This window comes from Nelumbo lutea, chromosome 7, assembly GCF_056320005.1.
Source record: "Nelumbo lutea isolate HS-2025 chromosome 7, American lotus-T2T, whole genome shotgun sequence".
In the NCBI taxonomy this organism is placed as follows: Eukaryota; Viridiplantae; Streptophyta; class Magnoliopsida; order Proteales; family Nelumbonaceae; genus Nelumbo; species Nelumbo lutea.
This window is the reverse complement of record NC_142690.1, coordinates 5649111-5671870: the sequence shown is the minus strand read 5'-3', so window position 1 is coordinate 5671870 and position 22760 is coordinate 5649111. Positions and strand designations below refer to the sequence as shown.

The 22760-nt window shown below is 38.0% G+C and overlaps 2 protein-coding genes across 8 annotated transcripts in view; both read right to left on the bottom strand.

Annotated features, from left to right (window-relative positions):
* Nucleotides 1–9432, bottom strand: LOC148844810 (ATP synthase subunit O, mitochondrial-like). Its single transcript, XM_088954948.1, has 6 exons — nucleotides 9048–9432; nucleotides 8401–8451; nucleotides 6321–6564; nucleotides 3649–3761; nucleotides 1936–2022; nucleotides 1–378 (listed from the first exon to the last, which is right to left on the bottom strand). The coding sequence occupies exons 1-6, from the start codon at nucleotides 9153–9155 to the stop codon at nucleotides 250–252; spliced, it is 732 nt and encodes a 243-aa protein (XP_088811074.1). The 5' UTR covers nucleotides 9156–9432; the 3' UTR covers nucleotides 1–249.
* A 10046-nt stretch (nucleotides 9433–19478) lies between these two features.
* TERT (telomerase reverse transcriptase) overlaps nucleotides 19479–22760 on the bottom strand; it is a 32475-nt gene continuing 29193 nt past the window's right edge. For 2 of the 7 annotated variants that reach the window (XM_088954118.1, XM_088954120.1), the window contains exons 11-12: nucleotides 22135–22407; nucleotides 19479–19968 (exon numbers count right to left, since the gene is read on the bottom strand). In XM_088954118.1, the coding sequence (XP_088810244.1) occupies nucleotides 19695–19968; nucleotides 22135–22407 (547 nt within the window). In that variant the 3' untranslated portion in view covers nucleotides 19479–19694. Of the gene's footprint in view, nucleotides 19969–22055; nucleotides 22408–22760 lie in introns of those variants that run through there. The other 5 variants (XM_088954119.1, XM_088954121.1, XM_088954122.1 and 2 more) reach the window with 5 other exon arrangements.

Genomic DNA, 22760 nt, shown 5'->3' with positions numbered 1-22760 from the left:
TGAGTAGAAAAATAAGATTCAGCAGGTTTTGTCCCCAAACTAAGTAACAGAATAATAATAGTCACCTTCTTTGTAGATTTTATTTTTAAGAAATGGAGAGCCCACCTCCATGAAAGCAGGAAGATAAACAATTCGGGGCTATAAACAAAAGGAAATATTAAAATAATTAAAAAAAAAAAAACACTTTTTTTGGTGCATCGACATTCGACAGGATTGAAGCAGAAGTAACACAAAAGTAGCGGGTTTCATTCAGAGGCTGTCGAAGTTGATGGGCTCCCGTAGGAACCGTTCCATCTGTCTTGCCCTGGTCTTAATTGACATGTCAAAGACCTTTTGCCCAAACTCCACGACCAATCCTCCAAGAATGCTAGGATCAATCTGTCAGATGTGTCATGTTAATCATCCTTCTCATAAACAAAAATAAAGGATTAAAGCTTGGCTTCCAATGTCCATGTTTTCATGTTCATGAAGGTGGGAGGTAAGCTAAATTCAAATCGATGGTTCCAGACTCAAAACCCAGCCAAGGGTAGATCACAGAAAAAAAAAACAATTAAATAGTCCAATTTGTTTATATTGGCATGTAATTATCAAAAAACACTTTTTTTGTTATTCAACCATTATGCTAATCCCGCCATCACAATGATTGGGGGGTTATGGGTTCGGGACTTCAGGGATGGCCTCCCCCCGGTTGTGTTGTGCAGCTCCATGGTTCACTGGATTCTTTTCTTCAACCGTAAAAACCAAACGCCACCATTGAATTTCCTTCTTACAAGTCCAAGTCATTTACAAATTAGTTATGAAACCACCAAGCAATATTGCTAGCGTTCAACATGATGATAGATTTACTTAACATTGATTGGACATTTTTATCCAATAGATTACATTCCATATCCTTCAATCTTTTGTACCTAGATGGCTATATTTACAAGTTGAAAAAAGCAAAGCATGTCAAAGGTAAGGTGGTTTTTGTAGCTAAGATAGACTACAATATGGTGGTTCCATAACTAATTAATACCACTTTGATGGCACTTTCTAAGAATGAATAACTCATCTGATACCCCTTTTTCAGGAGGGGGGTTACAAAGAAAATCCTAGAAAAGGTTTCCTAATTCAGTCAAGAAGGGAAGCTATCTAGACAATTCTATTTATTTTTAGACTGATCAAAAAAAATAATTCTATTTATTTTTAGACATAGAAGATTTTGTGGCCAAACTAAATTGTCCATTGCTAAGTCACCCTCTAGCTTGGTCACATATAAAAAGTAAAAAACCCTAGGTCTACACAATGTTTTTAACATGTCATTGACCTGGCCGGTCAGACTAGTGACCCAGTGGCCAGGTCACAATACTGGTTCAGGTAAACCTCCAACCCACTATTTTGCAAAAAACCATTCACTTGGTGGTTGAACCATTGACCCATCTGTCCCATTCAACGGGTTACCACATTATTGTATTATTTATTTTGTTTTCTGAAGCTTCTTATGTTAATGACATCATTCACAGGTTAACCATTGACCCAGACACTTAAACTGCTGACCCATTCACCTGTAGGCTGTAGGGGAGAACAGTTCAAGCTCTGGCCGGGTTTTAAAACACTGCACCTATATCAGCCAATATCCCTACCTTTACCTTGTACTTACATTTGCATAACAGCATAAGTACTAAAAAATTATCCCAAGTACCAAATCTCATGTTTCTGTTCATGTATAATTATGCGTATATGTCTAATTGTATAGGTATTTCTATGTATTTATTTATGTGTGTTTATGCAAAAGGAAATCCTAACCACCCTACTCTGACAAGAGGATAGCATTATCACCATATGTTTTATCAATTAAAATGCCCTTTCTCAAGGTACCCTTTATCTAGATAACTAAGATGCAGTTTTTCTTTTTCACTTCACAAAGAAAGACACCATGCTTTATGTGGTAAATACCTTCTGTTCAAGCTTAACTGTCTTCCCCTGTCCAATAATATCTTGCAGTGTCGCCTTCAGTTCTTTCTCCTCTTCTGGGGGAAGGGGCTGCGAAAAAGGTAAGAAAACCCCCTCAATAGCTTTTTTTTAGATCATAACAAAAAGTTTTCATTAAAAATAAAAAGACCCATGGGAAAATAATTGAAAATTAATAGACAAGGACCAAAAAGGAGTCTCTGACTAAAGGGCTTTTCCAAGCACTCAGGAACCAAATTAACTAAATCATGCAATGCACTATTAACCTGATCATTACCTGGCTGAGGCTAGAGATATTCTGAGTGCTATCAATATAAATCTGTTTTGGATTCCAAGGGATTTAAATTCTGTACATCATGAGTAGTAGTGAAATAACATCCCCTCCAGAGAATGAGGAAATTTCACCAAGTTTCAGAGGAATTGTGAAGTGTACTCAGTGAGTGAGAGTTATCTTATTTTCAACTATCAAAAAATAGCATTAACTTTTTCATGAGGTTCTTTGCTGCTCTTGGAAGATAAGTGTGTTTGTCTTCCTCTTGTAAATCTTCTATTGATGATTTAATGAAAGTGTTATTGATAAAAAAAAATAGCATTAACAGTTACTAGGATTCCCACGTACAGATTATATGATAGGAAAAAATATCTAAAGTAGAAAATCCAAGAAACGGAACAAATATTCTTCCCAAGAGTCAAAAGTGAAATAACACTGAAAAAAATCTAAAAAACTCCAGGAGACACTTCTACTGTCCCAGGTTGGGCAGGTCACAAACAATCTTGCAAAGAACAGATAATTGAGGGAACTCACTAATTTGAAACAGAAATTCAGCAAAGACACTCCACATACATTTCATGTGGATCGTTATGTGTCTCAAAGTAGTGGTGTGGCAAATTCCTTTGAAATATACAATATAATATGAGTAAGTCAATATTTATATGAGTGTGTGAAATAGGGAATAAAAATGTCATTTCCACTAAATAAGCACTTATTGGGAAGTGGCTCGCCAAACATTCTCACCCCAATAAGTACTTAAAACAAGTATAAGTGGTTTGGAAAAGGGGTCGCCAAACAGCATTAAGTACTTAAAAATAAGTACTTGTTGCACAAGTATTTATTTCTCAAACCGCTTAATCACCAAACATAGCCATACTAACCTTGCAGAACCATGCACTGGAACTTGTCAAAATGGAGAGATAAATTGAGTCTCTTACTTCTTTTGCCCAACTATCCTAGGAACAAGTGCATGATAACTAAGAAGCACAATTGTTGGGAAGAACCATAGAACAAGTACAAAATAAATAAATAAATAAATAAAATACTAAACTATAAGCAAATTTTATTTTTATCATTGACAGAACCATAGGACAGTTGGGAAGAAATATTTGTTCGGCCTTGGTCCAGCCTGGCTCATGATCACCCCTCCTAAGTACCATTCCCTAAAGAATCTGACACATGTCCAGCATGAACATTTTGTCATTTAGGAGAATCAATGTAAAACCTCAAAATACATCCAGTTAGACACTAAAATGCAAGTTACAAAATCATGCCAATATTGTTTGTATTAATGAAATGATTCATCGTTAACTATCAAAAAAATAAAATAGCCATGCCTTTTTTTTTTATCAGCAATAGCCATGCCAATGTTAAGAAACAATTGTGCTCTTAGCAATGAACTATAAGAAATTCTGAGCAGAACTTACAATGACAGTTGCCACAATGGCTTTCACCTCTTTTTTGTGTTCCATGGTCAATTTCAAAAACCTCTTTGCAATATTCTCAATGTGTCTTAGTCTCCCATTGTCAGCTAAAACACCTGGTGTACATAAAATCAGAACAAGCACAAAGTATAATAAGAAAAACCTTTCTAAAATTTAACGCTAGTATGGGCATTGTAAAGTCACACGTCAAAAAAATATTTGGGAACGTCTGAAAAGGAAAGACAGCAGAAGACCAACAAACAAACAACACCATAGAATAAATCTTCTATATTTGTACAAGTATGAATCAAATCCCACTAAAGGTCGGCGAAAACATTCTACACGGAAACACAATAAATGCAAAATCACTATCTCAACACAACTCAACCAAGCCTTGTCCAACCACATATGGAAGCACAATAAGTGAAAAATAACTATAATACAATAAAAACAGAACAAATGGTCTTTTGCAAATAGTACAAGATAGGTATTATGAGCATAAAATATCATACAGAAATATGCACCTAGTGGGTCATGGTTTGAAATGGTTGGATATACACTACACAGAATGACCCAAAAACAACAAAATGGAAGACAATAACAAGCACCAATGTTTAAAGAAACATATTTCAAAAATTGAAGATACACCAATGGTTAAAGAGTCAGATTCTTTAAAATTGACAAGTCTGTCTTAGAACCAACAGACAAAGAGAAACATCTGAACAGTTGGCCAATCCAATGTAAAGTTGGAAAAGGCAAGTAATGATGAGGTCAATTTTTGCAACCTACCTCTTCTCACAGAAATTATATTGAGCATATTTTCTATGGCCCAAGATAAAAAACAATCCAAGATTCTTATATAACCTCCTCCTGGCTCCTACATTGAAGCGTAAGTCCTATATGATCCTTAACTCTGTTTTCATGAAAGGACACATCTAAATGGCAATAACTTCATAAAAAGATTCTCCTTGTTATCCTCATCTATAATCCATAGGTTAGTTAACCCATTATTTAGCTCCCCTGCAATATAATTCACAATGTTGAATGATAGTTCCACCTTGTCCCAACTATATGGGACTGGCTAGATGAACCTTGTTTTGCCACTCCATCTGTTCAGTGCAATATCATCATTAAATTATGGGCACTTAAACCATTTCTTATTACTTCCATCCAAGTCCTTTTCGGTCTGCCTCTAGCTCTTCTACCTCCTTCAACTTGTAACAGATCAGACAGCTGGATACAGTATCGGAGTATGGACTTCATGCTTGAAGCTGGGTTTCCTATCTAATTTTTCTGTAGTACTGGAAACAAACCTCTGCAACATTCAAACCTTTGGAGCTAAGAGAAAATATAGCTAAATAGGCTAATAAAGCACCTCTTACATGTTCAAATTGAACACCCAGGAAAAGTTAAATAAGCCTTATCTCAAACAAATTGAAGCAGCTTCAAGGGTCCTGCTCAAGTGTTCAGGCATTCCACACCATCAGGGCAGATCTTCTGCTCAGACCTGAGGTCAACTGACTTTTTTGACGAGTAGTCTCTACTGACTTCCAACTCACATTCTTTCCTTACTTCATGTAATCCATATTTTCTGTAGTACCAGAGGCAAACCTCTGCAATAATCAAATCTTTGGAACTAAAAGAGAATACAGTTAAATAGGCCAATAGAACACCTCTTACATGGTTACATGTTCGAGTTGAACACCCAAATAAAGTCAAATAAGCTTTATCCCAAACCATTAGCTGCAGTTCATGGATCCTGCTCGGACATTCCAACCATCGGGGCAGATCTTTTGCTAAGTGACAGGACCTGAAGTATCCACTGACTTTCTACTGATGTACAATCACCACATGGATCACGGACTCAGCCCTCTTCGATGAAATTTTCAAGGTGCCAGCCATCAGAACCACCTGTCATAATCAAGCAATCAATCACCATATGGGAATCCCCTTTCTCCAATCTACATAGCTCTCTTGATACCGAAAGAAATACTTTGAGTCCTGCATGAAGGATAGTACCTCAGTTCTGAGGCCCTGCAGAATAGATAAGACCTAGCTTTGACAAAATTCCCTCTACAAATGTATCTAAGAGTATGGCAGTGTATATTGAACTTTCAAGAGTGATAATAACAATGAAATGCACCAGCATGAATCTTAGTTTAGTCGCTAAGGCAAATATGGACAACATGATTCTACACTATGCAAATAAGTCATGTGATAGACAATAGAAACAGACAATTTGATCTCTCTTTGATGAGGCAAAAGAAAAACACATTTAGAGCAATTTGTCAAGAAACCCCCAAACACAATCAACAAAAAAGATATCATAGGAGCTGCTAGAAAAAGTTTTAAGAAAATGCATATCTTTTAAAAAGTTTTAAGAAAATGCATATCTTTTAAAAACAAGGTCTCTCAAAGGCCAAAACAAATAAATACCAAACAAAATTGAGCAGAAATTCCAAAGCCAAAGGCCTGCACACAATAATATGGGAGACATGTTGAAATATCCATAAATCATTGAAATGCAGAAATACTGTAGTTTCTTCATACATAAACATGTTTTATAAAGAAATGCCTATTGGTAAACACAACATAATTCATTCTTGCATTCTTTAAAAATAGTTTCTGAGTTTTGTAGATAGAATCAAAGTCCCCCATGAACTGTTTGAACATACCAAGAAAATTTTTTGTGATATCTGAAAATTTAGCTTCAGAACAAATTTCACTTATAGCCTTTACTCTTGTCTCTGCAGGCACTGACAAATCCTTTATGAACTGAGAAAAGGTAGGACTTTTCTTGGAAGCCTCAACAAGATCAAGAATCTCAGTCTCAACTTTATCCAATAAATTAACTTTTGTTGCTGAGAGATACAAGGCAGATGCATAGTTGCCAGACACTCCAAACAAAGCTAGAGGGACCTGAAATGTTAGAAAGAATCAGAAGGTCAATATTGGAAGAGATAAAATCAAGTAAATAAAACAGTTTAAGTATAATTCTCTCTTCGGAAAAATAAGATTGAACACCAAGGAACCAGACCCTGATTCAACTTCTTGAGGGTCATCCAAGAAAATGGGAAAGATACAGAGATCCTGGTCCCACATTACAAGCTAAACTTCCCTTTCAGGAATGAAGCATACTGATTGTCATGGTATTACACTTGTATATGCTGACTATATGGGGATTATACTTGTATATCACCAAGGTATTATGCTTTTGACTGATGAACAACTTGACTTCCCAAAAAACATATGCCTTGTTAAGCATGATTCTGTCCTGGAAGAAGAAGGCTCTCTAGAAAGGCTTTTCAAGGAGATCGGAAGCTTGTTGGTAAGGGAGTTGACTTTGCTAGTTTTCACAGAGAATAGTAAAACCACGTCACTAGTGTTACTATTAAAGTTCAAGAGTTTATGAAATATGGGAGATGCAGCCTTGTCATCCACTGTGAAAAGGAGTATTTCCTCATTTCTAAAAGGAGCAGAAGTTTTTTTCTCGCCGCATCTGATGAAACCAGCGAAGCTTATCCTGACCATTGAATCAATGTATAGGGGTAGAGACACAAAACTCTGAGTTCACAGTTGTCTTAGCAACGTCCTCAGCCAGTATTGGCACTTAGTTGCTGGTCTTACAAAGGTCAGGTTTGGATGGGCTTTGAGGTGACGATGTTTTTGATAGCCAAAAAGATGGATCATATCCACTCTTTTAAGCCAGAGGACAAGTTTATGATGGATAATCAGCACTCTGAGTTTCTTGCCACTGAGGGTACTTCTGTTCCATCTCTAATTAATCAGGAAGTTGGTTTCTCAGATGAGGCATGGACCATTCAAGCAGACAACCTTAAGGCCTTGCCAAAACTTAACTCAGTTGAACCGTGTGGCTTTAGATCCTATCTTTCTGAACATAATTTTGATGTTTGTGTTGATTTTCCTAACACCTCACAATGTTCACCTTCTTGTGATGATGTCTGTGAAAGTAACTCAATGAACAGCAATCTTGGATTCTGAACCAAAGTTCCAAATATCAATACAGTCCAGTACACCAGATGACGTATATCAGACTTTACCTCAGGGTGCTTTATATTTTTCTTTTTACTTTTTCCTTCAAACTTGTTCAGGGGGGTTGGTATAAGGCCTGACCAACAGATACAATACGTATCAGCTGACACGTTGCGAAATTTTGATCCTTGTACTGAACCAAATACAAAAGGAGTGGATGAGAATTCAAACCAGAAGGGTGGGGGTTTCATTTCAAGTACACAAAAGGAAGTTAACACTAAGATTGAAAACTGGCTAGGGAAACTGCTAGTGAACTGTATTTAAGTTCTAGTCATTGTGCCATGGGAGGAGTTTGACTCTAATAGTAGGACTTATATTTGGGGAATGGCAGTGTATGTTGGGATCAGAAGGGTGGAAGATCATACAGGTGTGAATCTGAAGGAGTTCTTGAGGGTCTGGATGGTAACCTGATAGAGAGTTTGGGGTGTGTCTCAACCTAGCTATACTAAATTTTTCTTTTAATTCTCTTTTTTTTTCAAAAGCAGTGCTCACTTTGATCAAGTGTCTATCTTGCCTTACACCTTGTACCTCAAGCCTTATGAACCCCTTGTTCTTTAGTTGTGTTTTTTGCGTTTAGAACACTGAATATGACAATACCAAGGGGGGCACACATTATGCAATAATAAACTCTGTAATAAAAACACTTTCAAGTTCAAATACCAACTACTTGTGCAATTAGGAAGTTTATCAAATCTAGTTTACCTTGGGCTTTGATTCCTTTGGTTGTGATGCAGTTGCATAATTCCTCAAAACCTGGAAGTGCAAAAATAATAATTACTACATTACAGCCATAAAGAGAGATATAATTACGTAGAGTTTCTGCTTACACCCACTTTTTTTCTCAGAAAAATGAAGTTAACTAATGAAGCTTTTATGCATAGTCCGATCAAACTATTCAAATCAAAACTCTTCAAACTGAATGCAGTTTAAGGTTGTGGCTTTTGCAAAATGCCCAACAGAGGAATATCTAAATTTCAACAATGCCAATTAAATTTTCAAGAAAGAATTCTAAATCGGTGTTTATACAACATAAAAATAAGGTTCACACTACGTGCAATATATATGGATAACTCAGCAAAATTACATGTCGATTGAGCATTTCAACATAAGACCAAAAGTTAGATAAAAGTAACTGAAAAGAAAAAACAAAACTTACAATTGTATTCAACACTGTAAGCGAGAACAGATGATCGAAATAATCGGTTTAAACAAAACATCAATCCAATATTTGATTAAATCGCACAAGTAAAGGGTTGTCACGCTGTATGATCCAAGAAGGAAAACAAGAAATTCGTTAAATAAAAGCAAGAAGAAGACAGGGAAAATAAGATGCAGAAGACGAAGAACACCTCTGAAACTGCAAAACCAGGAGAGGATCTCTGTGCAGAAATGGGCTCATTTCTAAGGATCCTTTGCATGAGAGAGAGATTCGGTCTGAGGCGGCTTGCCAACGCCATTGCAGAGTAGTTCTTGAGCAGAACTACTCGAGAAATGCAGATGAACTGAGGGAGAGATTAGAGCGGAGAAGCGAAGAGCTGCGAGACTGAGAGAGACGGGTGCCTCTGAGGTTTTTTCGTTTCTCCTCGAAATAGGAGATGGGTACCGATGATGACCTGACCAACCAGTCGAGATGGTCATTTGCCATCTCTCCAGTCTCCAAATAGAAAGCGCGGGATCAAGCCCGCGGAGCCACACACTTTCCGTGGCACGGTGCAAGTGCGTGTGCGTCAGCGCAACTCCTCGGACCAACCCGAGTTGGCATTTAACAATTACCACTGCTTCAGCCTTCGGGCTCAGGCCTTTCAAATTCCGATAAAAGCCCAACCCGAGTCCGCCCAAGTTGAACAGGACAGTGGACTTTGGAGACAGCCATAAATCTGCAATACATGAAAAGAATAAGGGTAAACTCTTATGGTTTAGCTAATTGATTAAATGTACTTTTACTGTTTGAAAATTGATTAATGTTATCTGTTCGGGTCATGGCTGACCTGGGCCTGCGAGATACGTGGCCGCCCAATTATCGTCCTACCACGTCATCCTAACTCGGCCACATCGGCCTAACCCAACCATGACGGGATAGCTCGGCCAAACTACGCTATTACTATGGCACCCCATCTTATCCTTCCAGCCATGTCAACTACACGTCATTTGGATGAGCACAACTACGGATAAAGAGGAAGCAGGAAGACGACTCCGCGAGGGAATGGGACTCTATCCCAAATACTTCGGCGGCTAACTTCATCCTGATAGCCCCAAAGCCCAATTCAACTAGGACACGGATCTTCAGTTATAAAAAGGTATTCCATGCTCGAGGTAAGGGATCCAACTTTTGAGACCTACACCGCTACTTAGCTCGGATCGACATCCTTATAGCTCGGCCCAACCATCCTACCACCTCCTACTGACTTGAGCGTCGGAGTTCTTACCCGGGGATAACTCCTCATGCCTCTGACTTCTGTTTCCTTGATCATAGGTCTTGAAGCGCGGCCTCGTCCTTATAGCTCGGCCCCACCCTGCCATAAAGGACTATTTGGTTGCTCTCCTCAGTTTGTGCACCACCTCGGATTGGGCACCATCATTATCCTTACTACTTCTGACAATTGACTAACTCTACCCTTACCGTTAACATTCATTAATATTCCATCAAAACTCATAAACACATGACACCACATGACGTTTAAAATGTTTTAAAACCTAATTATACCCCTATCCCCTTGCTCTCAACCCAGCACACCCTTCCTCCTCCGACCTCTCTCTCTTCCATCTATCTTCCTCCCATAGTCTCTATCAACACCAGATCACCGGAGATAACTACACCGCATCAACCAAAAAAATAGTAAAGCATTTGTCAATCTTTTCACAGTCAAGAACAAAAAAGAATAAAAGAAAATTAAAGCAAAGAACCAACGAGTGAACTGACACACCTTTCTTCATCCTTCTTCTTCAATAGTGGGGTGCTCTATTGAAGTAGAGAACGAGTGAACCGAATAGGGGCAGCAGCAACGGCAAAAACTGAAGTGGTATGAGCAAACTGAATAGGGGCGATAGCAGTAGCAACTCTCTCTGAAGTCTGATCTTTCTCTCTCTTCTTCCTCTGTCACCAACAGCGGCAACCCCCTCTAAACTCCCTGAAGGGATAGGAAATCCATCACATGGACGCCCAAGATTGCGGAATAAAGGGGGCGAATTTCAAAAATTTTTCTTTTCCCTTCAACTGGGAATTGAATTCCCTGTTTAGAAAATATTATTTTCAATGATCATTCTTGAACCATAAACTGAACCAGATCTGAACCAAAAGGAGGAGAGAGAGATAATATCTGATACAGAGAAACAATATCTCTCAATGGAAGTGTTCACGCCCAATGTAGAAACCAAAATCTGCTCCCACTAAAGATGGTGCAGTGAAAGGTGGAGCAGAATTAGCAATGTCCTTCCTAAGAACTTGATTCTTCCCAAAAATCACCTGGACGACTTGTGAATACAACTCCTACCAATCTTTTCTCCAAAAGATTGGAATCAAGATCCAATCTAGATTTCTCCCAAGCAATGGAGATCGAACTGCTATAGGCAGCGGCTGTAGGAAGGAGGCGGCTAGAAAGAATTTGCAGGGTGCAGAATTCTCTCCACTGTGATCTCAGCTCTGAAGACAAGACTTGAGTCTGTTGGATGTTGTTGGATGTCTAAAGGTTGCCGCCCCCTCTTCCTTTTATAGACTTAAAGGGATCAGCTCCTAATCTCATTAGGAGTTGCTAACCCAAATCATATCTAGATTAGAAGTCCCTTTAAGATAAGGGATAATCCTTATCTTATCTGCAGATTAGATCAGCCAGTTCCTAATCTAATTAGGAAGTTTCCAAATCTAAATCTCATTTAGATCTTGGACTCTTTGAGTGGATAGGGTGTGGGCCCAATCCTATCAGCTGATCTTATCTCAGAATTCACCCCTTAAAGACTAATCAAATTAGCCCAGTTCAAAATGGGCTTAAGGCCCATTTAGGGTTATGTATTCATTAAGCCTTCCTTGTATGGCGTGGGACACAAACATTGATCTACACATCAGCCACATGGGTTCAGCCCAACCTTTGTTACAAGGCCTGGCCAAATATACTGTTATGGACAGTGCACCCCCTGAAACCCATCAGATGGGCTCTATGGGCCCAACACTTACCCTAAGTGGTCCCTGGGCCAAGCCACCTTGTAACACCCAGGGACTGTGGGCAGATGCAAGATTAACCCATAAGGTATTATCCTCAATGGCCTTACACTTAACCTCTCAGCCCATAATGATCATACACTACCCGACAAGGGAGGACCTCTCCCTCGACTGCAAGGAACAGTGTTGCACTCTCTCAAGTATGGATCTCGGGAATTAAAACCTATTTGCAAACATTTTCGAAACCATAATATATATATATACTTTTATATCTCATATAAAATATATTTTGCAAAGCAAATTTCAACGATTGAAATCGGCTGCCGACAGTCTTGGCTTCCATCAGTGAGAGTGCATCCCCGATCATTACCTTTGTCCGACAAAGGGGCTGATCCTGTCACTATGATCACCAACTCAGATAAATTCTCAGACTGTCCCAACATACCTAGGTTTTGACCCCCACTAAGGATCTCACTGATTGGTACATCAAAGACAGCCCAATCCGACACCTAGTGCAGTATCATAATCGAGTCTAGGGGTCAGGTGTAACTTTCCAGTTTTGCCCATCAATCTCCAAGGTCTAGGGCAATACTGGAAATCTGGTCCAGTTCAAAGATTCAATTAATCCCACACTGTATGTGCCTAGGGTCTCACCCTGGTAGCTGAGACAAGCCACCCCAACCGACTTGGTGGCACCACAGTGTCAGCCTTGTCAGGATAGGTCTCCCCAGACCGACCCACTGGCTGTGAACATTCTAAACTAACACGAGTCTCATTAAGTGTCCAGTTTAAGGGTATTACACAGAAACATACTAAGGGAACATGAATCAAATATGCACTTTTATTCATTTACAATAAACTCATAAAGTACATCATTTTGATCGAAGCTAAGGGCATACAAAACTGTCTAACACTCCCATCTTTCTTTCTCTCTCTTCTTTCTCTGGGCGACGACAACGGTGGCGGCAAACCCCTCTGAACTCCCATCTCTCTTAGTCTCTCTCTCTTCTTCCTCTAGGCAACGGCGACAACGACAACAACCCCCTTTGAAATCCCATCTCTCTCTCTTTCTCTTCTTCCTCTCGGCGATAGTGGCGGTAACCTCCTTTGAACAAGAGATGAAACAGAGGGGAAAAAAAGGGGTTACGCCAAGCTTGTAAGCAGAGAGTCGATGAAGGGTCCCTTTACTACGACAGACAAGCCTACAAACAGTAGAGTTGATGAATCAGAGCAGTTACATTGGCGGCACCATTGCTCGACGTCAATGTCAGTCCAGCAGTAGGGTTCGGCAATGACTTCCCGCCAGGATTTGCAACCGAGAGGAATCACTCGAGGAGTTGTCTTTTTGCCAAAGACATTGTGGCATTTCTTCTAGTGATGAAGATCAAGCCATTGAGAGAGCTGGTAATGAAGGGCCTCACCACTGCTCTCTGCTGCCAATACTCTTCGCCCAAGTCCTTCAAATAATCTCCAACCTACCGTCGATCTTGCCACGAAGGTGCCGGTGCTGGAGGGGTCAATGTAGACAACGATGATGGAGCTAAACCCGACCCCAAGTCCTTCAGCTCAACTTGCATCGACGAGATAACAAGCGTGGATCTATTCTTGGTGAAAAAATCTCACTGACCTTCGTCGTTCGGTATTTGCAGCGACCGCCGTCGTTGGCGATGGACGCGTCGATAGATGGCGCTCCTCCCTTTCTCTTTCGATAGATAGGGCAAGTGTCTGAGAGGGATTATGAGTTAAGTTAAAATCAAGGACAAAAATGTAACTTTGCATATGGGTAAAATGGGTATTTAACCTTTTTCTATCCATGTTTAACGATTAAGGGCTTGTTCATTTTCTCTTAACTCTTATCTCTTAAGAGGAATCTTTTAACTTTAATAGAAAATTGGTTGTTTGTTTTCTCTTATCTATTTAAGTGCAATCATACAACCTTTTGTTTTTCAATGATACTCCCAAAAAGATAAACAAAAACTCTCATATATGGGGTCAAAATGGATATTTGATAGTTTTCAGAATTCAGAATTAAGAACAACATTCTTTGCATTCAGAGTTCAGAGGAAAGAAAAGTTCACCAATACCAATAAACCTTTTAATGTAATTATTACACTTTTAGATGCCAGACTTTAAAGCAAACGAACAAGCCCTAAGGGTATACTTTAGTCAATTATTAGAAACAGTAAGGGTATATTTAGTTAATTAGCTAAACCATAAGGTTTTTGTTTCCCTCATCATCATTGTGTATTACTATATCAGTATTAAATTTCGCTAATGGCAATGGGGCGAGAACTATATTCCCCGTCTACCGTTGGCATAAAAAGGGGAAATGACTTTGGATCCCCTTCACAAAATTAAAACCCCATAAGGCTTGTATGATTAAAATCTAGCCACTAAACACCCCCCCACTCGGTGGATATTATATACATCAGCATTTGTTCAAATTTTTTGACAAAAATACCCAAAAGAGCATGTACTCTAAAAAAAGTGTGGTTTCCGCATTATATGGTTGAGTTCGCATCCAGTGAACCTGTGTGGATTCACATAAGAAGCTACCACGTCGGTATTTTGAAATTTGCTCAAAGTTAACGAGCTTTCTACTGTTAGCACCAAAGAAGGGGTTGTTTGACAAGTCTTTTTAGGAAGATCTTCTAGTAGCTCTCTAGCAGTTAAAAGATGCTTTTGCATGAAGATCTGAGCAGTCTAAAGCCCATTTGGTTAAGGCGTGTCTTTACACACATCTTTCTGCACGAAGATGAATAGAAACACACACACACACACACACACAAAAGCTCCATTTGGAGCTTGTTGAAAATCGCCCAATTTGGGCTTCTCACGTCTTTTTGATGGGTAGGCTTTTTGTGGCTAGATCTGCCGCAAATCAAATAGGAAAAGACCGAATCGCAATTTGCCAAATTTGTAAATAGCCAATAGATTGCACGAAAAAACATGCCAAACGGGGCCGAAATTGTTTTAAAATTCTGGAAATGCTGATCTGCATGGAAAAAAAGATCTCCCTCAAAGGAAATAGACGAAATTTAGTTTTTAGGTGGGAGAAATATCCAACCAATGCTATATATTAGAGTAGCCTCTTTTGCAACAAATAGATGATTTTGTTCTGTTTTCATTAAGGCTCAGTTTGGAAGGAGTACATATTTGTATATGCACAGTACAAATACATACAAAATAATATACAATACATAGTTTTGCACTCTACATATTTGTATTTATACTCCTTCCAAACAAATCCTCTTCCTTTTATTTTTCATCCTAGCAGTATGGTTACTAAAAAGAGACAGCTATAAATTAGGCCGTTAGATAGAGACAGGCTTACGAATCATAAAATCGGAAGGACATGTACTGTGGAATTGAGCTGGGCACGAGAAGTGTGAACTCATAAAAGAGGAAGAAGAAGGTTGGAAGAAGAGGAAGGAGAGGAGGGAGAGGTAATGGGAGGAAAAAGAAGAAGAAGATTCTTCGCCTACTGCTAATCTGCCATCGGTGGTGATGGTGCGCGGTTTGGATGCTCCTAGCTGGAAGGCAGCTCAGGCGTCGGTTATGAAGTAGACCAGTTGAACTGCAAGACAGATGGATCAGAGAACCCGGAGTGGCTAACCTGGCGAGGTTGCTTCGATGCTTAAGTTAGTATAGGATGTAAGTAGCGAGCTGGAAGTAAGTAAATTTTAGAGCTAGAATGCACTTTGTCGTGTGTACCTTGTGTCACTGAGGTAGATGCCCCTATATAGGCATTGTTTGGCGTGGGCTTCATGCATCATGTCCGAGGTCTCTGGAAAGACGTGCCTAACCGGCCCGATGTCCTCGGAGTTAGCAATGCACGTAAACCAGTCTCCGCTCCTTGTTTAGTTTCCTCCGGAACATTCGGTATGGGGGCCAACTTCCTAGAAACCCTGGAGTGTCGGGATATGCATGCCAAAGTGGTTAGTGAGCACGTCTTGTAAATCGCCACTTGGACCTCAATCAGATTGGCAAGCCCTCAAGGGAGGTCGCTCCTCATTGAGGTCACTTTGACTGCACTAACAAGGTGCCACAGGTCGGCCCTTGGACGAGGTGCTACAAGTTGTTCAGAGTTGTGGGCGAGGTCGTTAGCTAGGTTTTTGCCAAGTCGGCGGTGGTGGCAGGTTGCTAGGTCGGACTCCATCTCTTTGGCTAAGGCAAGTCATCGCCTAAGTGATACCGAGGTGTCATCCAACTGTTCTAAGATGCTATGTGTCATGATGTCACTAGAGGGCCAAATCTGCCCTCATCAGATGGATTTCACATCCACGAACACCGATGTATAATGAGATCGTTGGTGGGATATGGGGTATTTCTAATTAGGGCTCGATGGAGGAGAGGAGGAGGGAATTGGAATGAAATCCCTTGAAAGTGGGTTTAATGGTTTTTTGTCCTTTTGTTTTTGGTTCAACCGGGTTCCAATTGCTAACGGTAGAAAATTCATTAATTAAAGCCAAAATTCAAAATGCCAATGTGGTAGCTTTTTTATTGGTGGATTCACGCTTCACAGGATGCGAACTCGTTCAAGCATTCCTTGGGCTTGGTTCAGATTTGCAGCACAATGTGTTAAGCCCATGGGGGCTTGAGGTGAAGGTGGAAAGTTTCTGCAATTGGTGAGTGACCTGAGAGAGTTCAAATTAGGGTGGAAATTTGTTGTTTTGGTGCCTTGAATTCTACTTATGAATCTGTTCCATGACTTGACCCCATAAATTTGAAAAAAGAAAAAAAAAACAAAAGACTAAGGCAAAATTTGAGTCAATTGTACTCTAGACTCGCAAGTATTCAGAATCGTTGAATAGGTGGTTTCTTCAACAACCAAGTACATCAAATGGATAATTCAATCCACTAGATAGACAATTACTAAATAAGGTTATCATCCCATAGAATATTTCCCCAATAATCAAGAAAGTATCTAAATTTCAAACCCCAGAACAAAGTTCAACCTGCAACGGTACCGTTTTATTATGTTTTTTATTTTTTATTTTTTTCGAAACTGGTTCAGAGGGGCCGGTCTACCCTATGAACAAAACACGCCCTATAGGGGTGTATCAAGAAGGCTCTGATACGCAAGAAGTAAAGTATCAGTGTCGGGTATCATATCGGACAACTCGGATATGGATACGCTTTGAAAACGCATGGATATGAACAAAAAAGATGGAAACACATGGATACGCTAGGGAAATACATACGGATTTCATAAATATATTAATAACAATAAATTTAATATCAAAATAATCACAAAATAGTATATAAATACATAAAAAATGTAAATATTAAGTATATATGTGAAGAAATATATTACAACTAATGAACTGGGGTGCATAATTTTATTTATAGTGCATCAATCAAGAGTACAAGACACTAAATATATGTACATATTATATTTTAATTATTATATCAATTATATTTTATTTTACTATTTTAATTTTTTAACATTAAGAAAAAGTCAACTACATATTAAATTTTCAAGTGCAAATTAAAATACCAATTAATAATTTATAAAAATATAATCTTAACTTAAAGTATATCAAATTTGTTAAAATTTCTAAGATGCATATCATATACAAATTCATAGTTTTTAATTACTAAAATAATTATTCCATTATTACTATTTTAATTTATATAAATTTTATGAAATAAAAAATCATTTTTTGAAATAAATGTAGATTAGTGGATTTGATAAATTCAATTTAATATTATATTCTTCAATATTTTGTATATAATATTTTTATTTTTTTTTGTAAATAATAAATATGTTGTTATTACTTATTAATGTGAATTAAAACATTAGTTAATAACTAATAAAATTTTAAGATTTATATCATGTACAAATTTATAAAATTTAAGTATTAAAATAATTATTCTATTATTAATATTCTATTTGTATAAATTTCTTGATATTAAAAATCATCTTTTTTATATAAATGTGGATTTGATACATTATTTATTCTATTAGTTTATAAAATACTATTTTTAAATATTATTATTTTTTTATTTTTAGTTAGAGTTGTTAAATATAAATGTGTTTTTTTTTTACTTAAATTGCATGTAAACAGAAAAAGTTAATAAAACTTATTTTATTTTACTTAATATCATGAAATGTAGCATGGTTTATTGGTTTAGAAACGCATCGAATTCTAAATGCACGTGAGGTGACCTGGGTTTAAATCACCTCATTTGCATTTTTTATGGAGATTACTGAATGGACAGCGCATACCAATGTGTATCAGTCGATATAATGTGATACATGCCAATAAGCATTCATATCTGTTCGCTATGAATGATTGACGGGATACGCTTGTATTTGTAGCGTATCCCGTATCGTTACTAACTGATACCAATACGATATGCCCTGTATCGGACGTATCGTATTGATATTTAAATCCTTGTCGATACGTGATGAAATTTTGATCCTTGCCCCAGAATAAGCTATTGATGGAGACCCATTTCAGCAACATAGTTGTCAAGGTGCCTAGGCGATTTTGGGCAACACTAGGTGCCTGCCTAGTCGATAAAATTATATGACATGAAGAACTAACTTTTAGTCAATCCCCTAGATTTACATAATGTTCAACACACATACTAATTGAAAAAAGAGCAAGTCTCTTTATTAAGAACATTAAAATTTCACTAAAAATGTGGCAAATCAATATATCTAAAAGATAAATATCTTTTGATTATATCAATTTTATTATTTTCAAAAATATTTCTATTATAATTAAGTATTTAATAGAGCAATTTCATATCAATTAGCAACTAAAGAAGGCTATTAACTTTATAAGATAAATATTCAAGATGGAAGTAAAGTAGAAAAACTAAGGATGGAGTTGCTATTTTATTTAGTTGATGAGAGAGAGAGAATGGGGAAAAAAAGAAACCTCTCTATACTTCTATTCATTCTTCATTTCTTTTTCTCTTCTCAAAACCTTTGATCTTTTAAATTTAAATAGTAAAACATTAAAATAAAGTATGAATGATATATAAAGTATAGAATAGAATGTATTAACACAAACATTAATAAGATGCAGCAATACAAATGATATTACAAGGAAGCCTAGTCACCTAGGCAACACCTTGACAAACTATGTTCAGCAAGAATCTTTCAAACCTAGCACATAAGTTCTCAACTTATGCTGGCTAATCTTGGTATTCTTTCTCAAAACTATATTTTCATATTAGAGAGTAATAGTGCTATCCAATGAAGCTACAACACAAGCATCCAAGCACCCAGGTGGAATAATTTCATGCTTGGTCATTACTTAATCTCTTTTACAAGACAAAATACAAATATGAAAGGCTAGTACTTGGGTGACAATTATGTTTAACACAAACATCCAACAAAGGAGGAGGCTCGAGAATGGTTTGCCCCATCATCCACAACCATGCATAACTCCTAATTGGTGGGGTTCATGCATTACAGACACAAATATGTCATCTAAATTCTCTCCTTTTGTAAAAGAGACAAATGTTTAATAAGTAGGGAATTTCAACTTCAAAACTTAGTAGAACAGGTTCACTAATCTATACTACTAATAAAAGAGCGAATAACCCCATTTTCTGGACTTTTCACTAGACATTTTTACCCCTTATCTAAGCAACATACAACGGGCATAAAAAATGGTATATATGTCCTTTACTCTCCAAAAACTGTCCAGTTATAACAGTTAAGAAACTGCCAACTTATAACTGTACAAAAACTGCCTATGAATTGTAAATAGTTTTATCTTGGAGATACTGTCACGTGCAAATGCACGTACATGTTTACTAGTCTATAGAAATGCAAGAATAACAAGTAGATCAATAAATTATGTCATGTACCTATAATGATCTAATATTTAAGGTTCCAAAATAAGGAGGAATGTAAATCATCAACAGCATATTTTAACTCAGATGAAGCACTTCCTGTAATTTCATAGGTCACCAACTTAGACCTCAATAATGATAGCAACTCTATATGCCGGGATTGTTTCCTCCGCAGCACTCGAATATATGCAGTCAACCCAAGCCACTCAACTTCTTCTCTATTTAATTGGAGAATAGGATGGAAACTAAGTCCAAGATGTATAGAATGCACCCTTTTCTTTATGAGATTGTACATGAACCTGACAAGATACGTGAACAAACATGATATTAACAGTCACAAACAATAATGCTACTACAAAATGTAAAGGCAATTACAATTGTTGAATCCTAAACTCAAAAGTTTTGTGACCATGAAAAATGAAATAATGATTCTATTAGCAACACATATATGGTCTCAACCAATTTTTCAATTTTGCATAATATTATAATGTAGAATGCATTTGGAAACAACCTCTCTATGTATTTGCATGGGTAAGGCTGTGCTCATCTTGAAAGAATGGTAGGATCCATCTAATAGACGCCAAGAAAGGTGCGGAATGGGGGCGAATTTCAAAAAAATTTCCTACCTTCTTCCAACTGGGAATCATATTCCCTAAATTTAGAATATATTATTCAAGTATCCTACTTGAACCATAAACAAACCAGATCTGAACCAAAAGGAAACAGGAAGGATTATACCTGATTCGGAGAAATAATATCTCCCAAAGTTGGTGTTCACGCCCAAAGAAGTGGCCAAGATTCGCTCCTGCTGAAGATGACACAGCTGTGGATGGAACGGAACCAGCAGGGTGCGTCCTACACACTGGATTCTTCACAAGAACCCTCTGGAAACCTTGAACACCGAATCCTAGTGTCTTTCTTGCAAGACTATTGTCAAGAACTGCTTTCTTGAATTCCTGTTGCTGCAAAGATCCAATCTTCCAACAGGTAGTGGCGGCGACTGAAGGAGGAGAAGTCCAGGGACGAAGAGGGCAGAATTTTCTCTTCTCTCTGGAGTCTATGAGAGATCAAATCTCATATTGCAGGATGTGTGTCTTGCTTACTCCAACTCCTTAGTTCGAAATCTGATATTTCTACTAGGGTTTTCTCCTCTTTCTTCTTGATTAAGAAACCTCCCAATATTTTTGGAGTTATCCCAATTCAAATCAGTATTTGGATAGAGGTTAATCTTAATCTTATCTGCAGATTAAGTTAGTTAACTCCTGATCTTATCAGGAGGTTACCAGATTCAAATCTAATTTGAATTTGGTCTCTTAGAGTGGATAAGGTCAAAGACCCAATCCTTTTACTAACACTAATCTCAGATTCGCCCTATGAACTGGTGATCATATCAGCCTAGTTCGAAATGGGCTTTTGGCCCATTAAATGTTCAGTATTTAACTAGTTTCCAACCTGCTGCCCAGTTGGGCTTCTTTGTATGGCGTGGGACCCAAGCATTGATCTACACATCAGCCACATGGGTTCAGCCCAGCCTTTATTACAAGGCCCACTCGAATTCACTGAAAGACTCAGTGACCCCCTTGAGCCCATCACATGGACCCTATGGACCCAACACTTACATTAAGTGGTCCCTGGGCCAAGCCATCTTATAAAAACCCAGGGACTGTGGGCAGGTGCAAGATTAGCCCATCAGGTATTATCCTAAATGGTCTTACACTTAACCTCTCAGCCCTTAATGATCAAGCACTGTCCAACAAGAGAAGACATCTCTCTCGGCTGCAAGAAACAGTGCCGCACTCTACTCACATGGATCCCGGGAATTAAAACCTTTTGCAAATCTTTTGAAACCGTACATATACATATATATATATACCACTCACTCAGATGAATTCTCAGACTGCCCCAACATGTCCAGGTTTTGACCCCCCACTAAGGATCTCACTGATTGACACATCAAAGACAGTCCGATCCGACACCTAGTGATGTGTCATAATCGAGTCTAGGGGTCAGGTGTAACTTTCCAGTTTTTGTCCATCTGTCTCTAAGGTCTAGGGCAATACTGGAAATCTGATCCGGTTCAAGGGTTCAAGCAATCCCATACTGCATGTGCCTTGGGTCTTACCCTGATGGCCGAAACAAGCCATCCCAACACTTGGTGGCACACCAGTATCAGCCTTAGCAGGATAAATCTCCCCAGACTTATCCAATGACTGTAAACATTTAAAACTAACACAAGTTTCTATAAGTGTCCAGTTTTAGGGTCTTACACAGAATTATACCAAACAACATGAATCAAACATGCACTTTAATTTACTTCCACTAAATAACAAAAGTACATCAAATCCGATTGAAGCTAAGGGCATACAAGACTGTCTAACACATCATGTAGAATGCATATCTTCATTACTGTCAGATTGATTAAGTTAATTATAATAACCAAAGCTAGAAAATAAATAAATCCATACCTAAAAGAATTCTGAATTATTTTTGAATGGAACGCAGCAGGAAGAATGCAAGCTTTTGACAACTCGCAGACATAGCAATGGAACTTCATTGCACATAATAAAAAAGATTGATATACATTTAACCTGACAACTGCTGCAGAGTTAATATTTGAGTCGTAGAATATAGGGTGGCATTTTGGTCGCATATAGTCACACAACTTTGCCTTTAGATAGTGACCTGGTTTACCTTGCCAGAAGACGGTAAGTGTTGACCTCAAATGGATATTTGTGTACCTGTTAGCATTATACAAACGCTATCAATAAGCATTTTGTCAAATGAAAATAATCAGATAAAACAAAAGGTATTGATTAACTGATGATAATCCTATGAAATTACACAAATATTTCGGCTCTAATTAGGCATGCATACTCGGGAGTAATTGGCTGAAGAGACTCAGAACATAGAACAGAGATAGAGTCCTTCAACGGTTTGCTTGCTGCCTACAGTAGGACCAACAACACTATAGTAGAGGTAAAGTCTCAGGTGGTGATATGCTGGTTCAAAGATGAGGTAGAACGTCCTTTAAGCCTTTCATAACTATATCAGGGAGGTTTAAGGTCTAATATCCTGGATTAAAAACTAATTC

What these genes read in the sequence shown, in the direction of transcription:
- LOC148844810 (XM_088954948.1), bottom strand. Translation starts at nt 9,155, where the DNA reads ATGGCGTTGGCAAGCCGCCTCAGACCGAATCTCTCTCTCATGCAAAGG. An exon ending in CTGGTTTTGCAGTTTCAGAG is followed by an intron (nt 8,452 to 9,047) that starts GTGTTCTTCGTC and finishes TTGCACTTCCAG; the next exon opens with GTTTTGAGGAATTATGCAAC. An exon ending in CAAAGGAATCAAAGCCCAAG is followed by an intron (nt 6,565 to 8,400) that starts GTAAACTAGATT and finishes CTAACATTTCAG; the next exon opens with GTCCCTCTAGCTTTGTTTGG.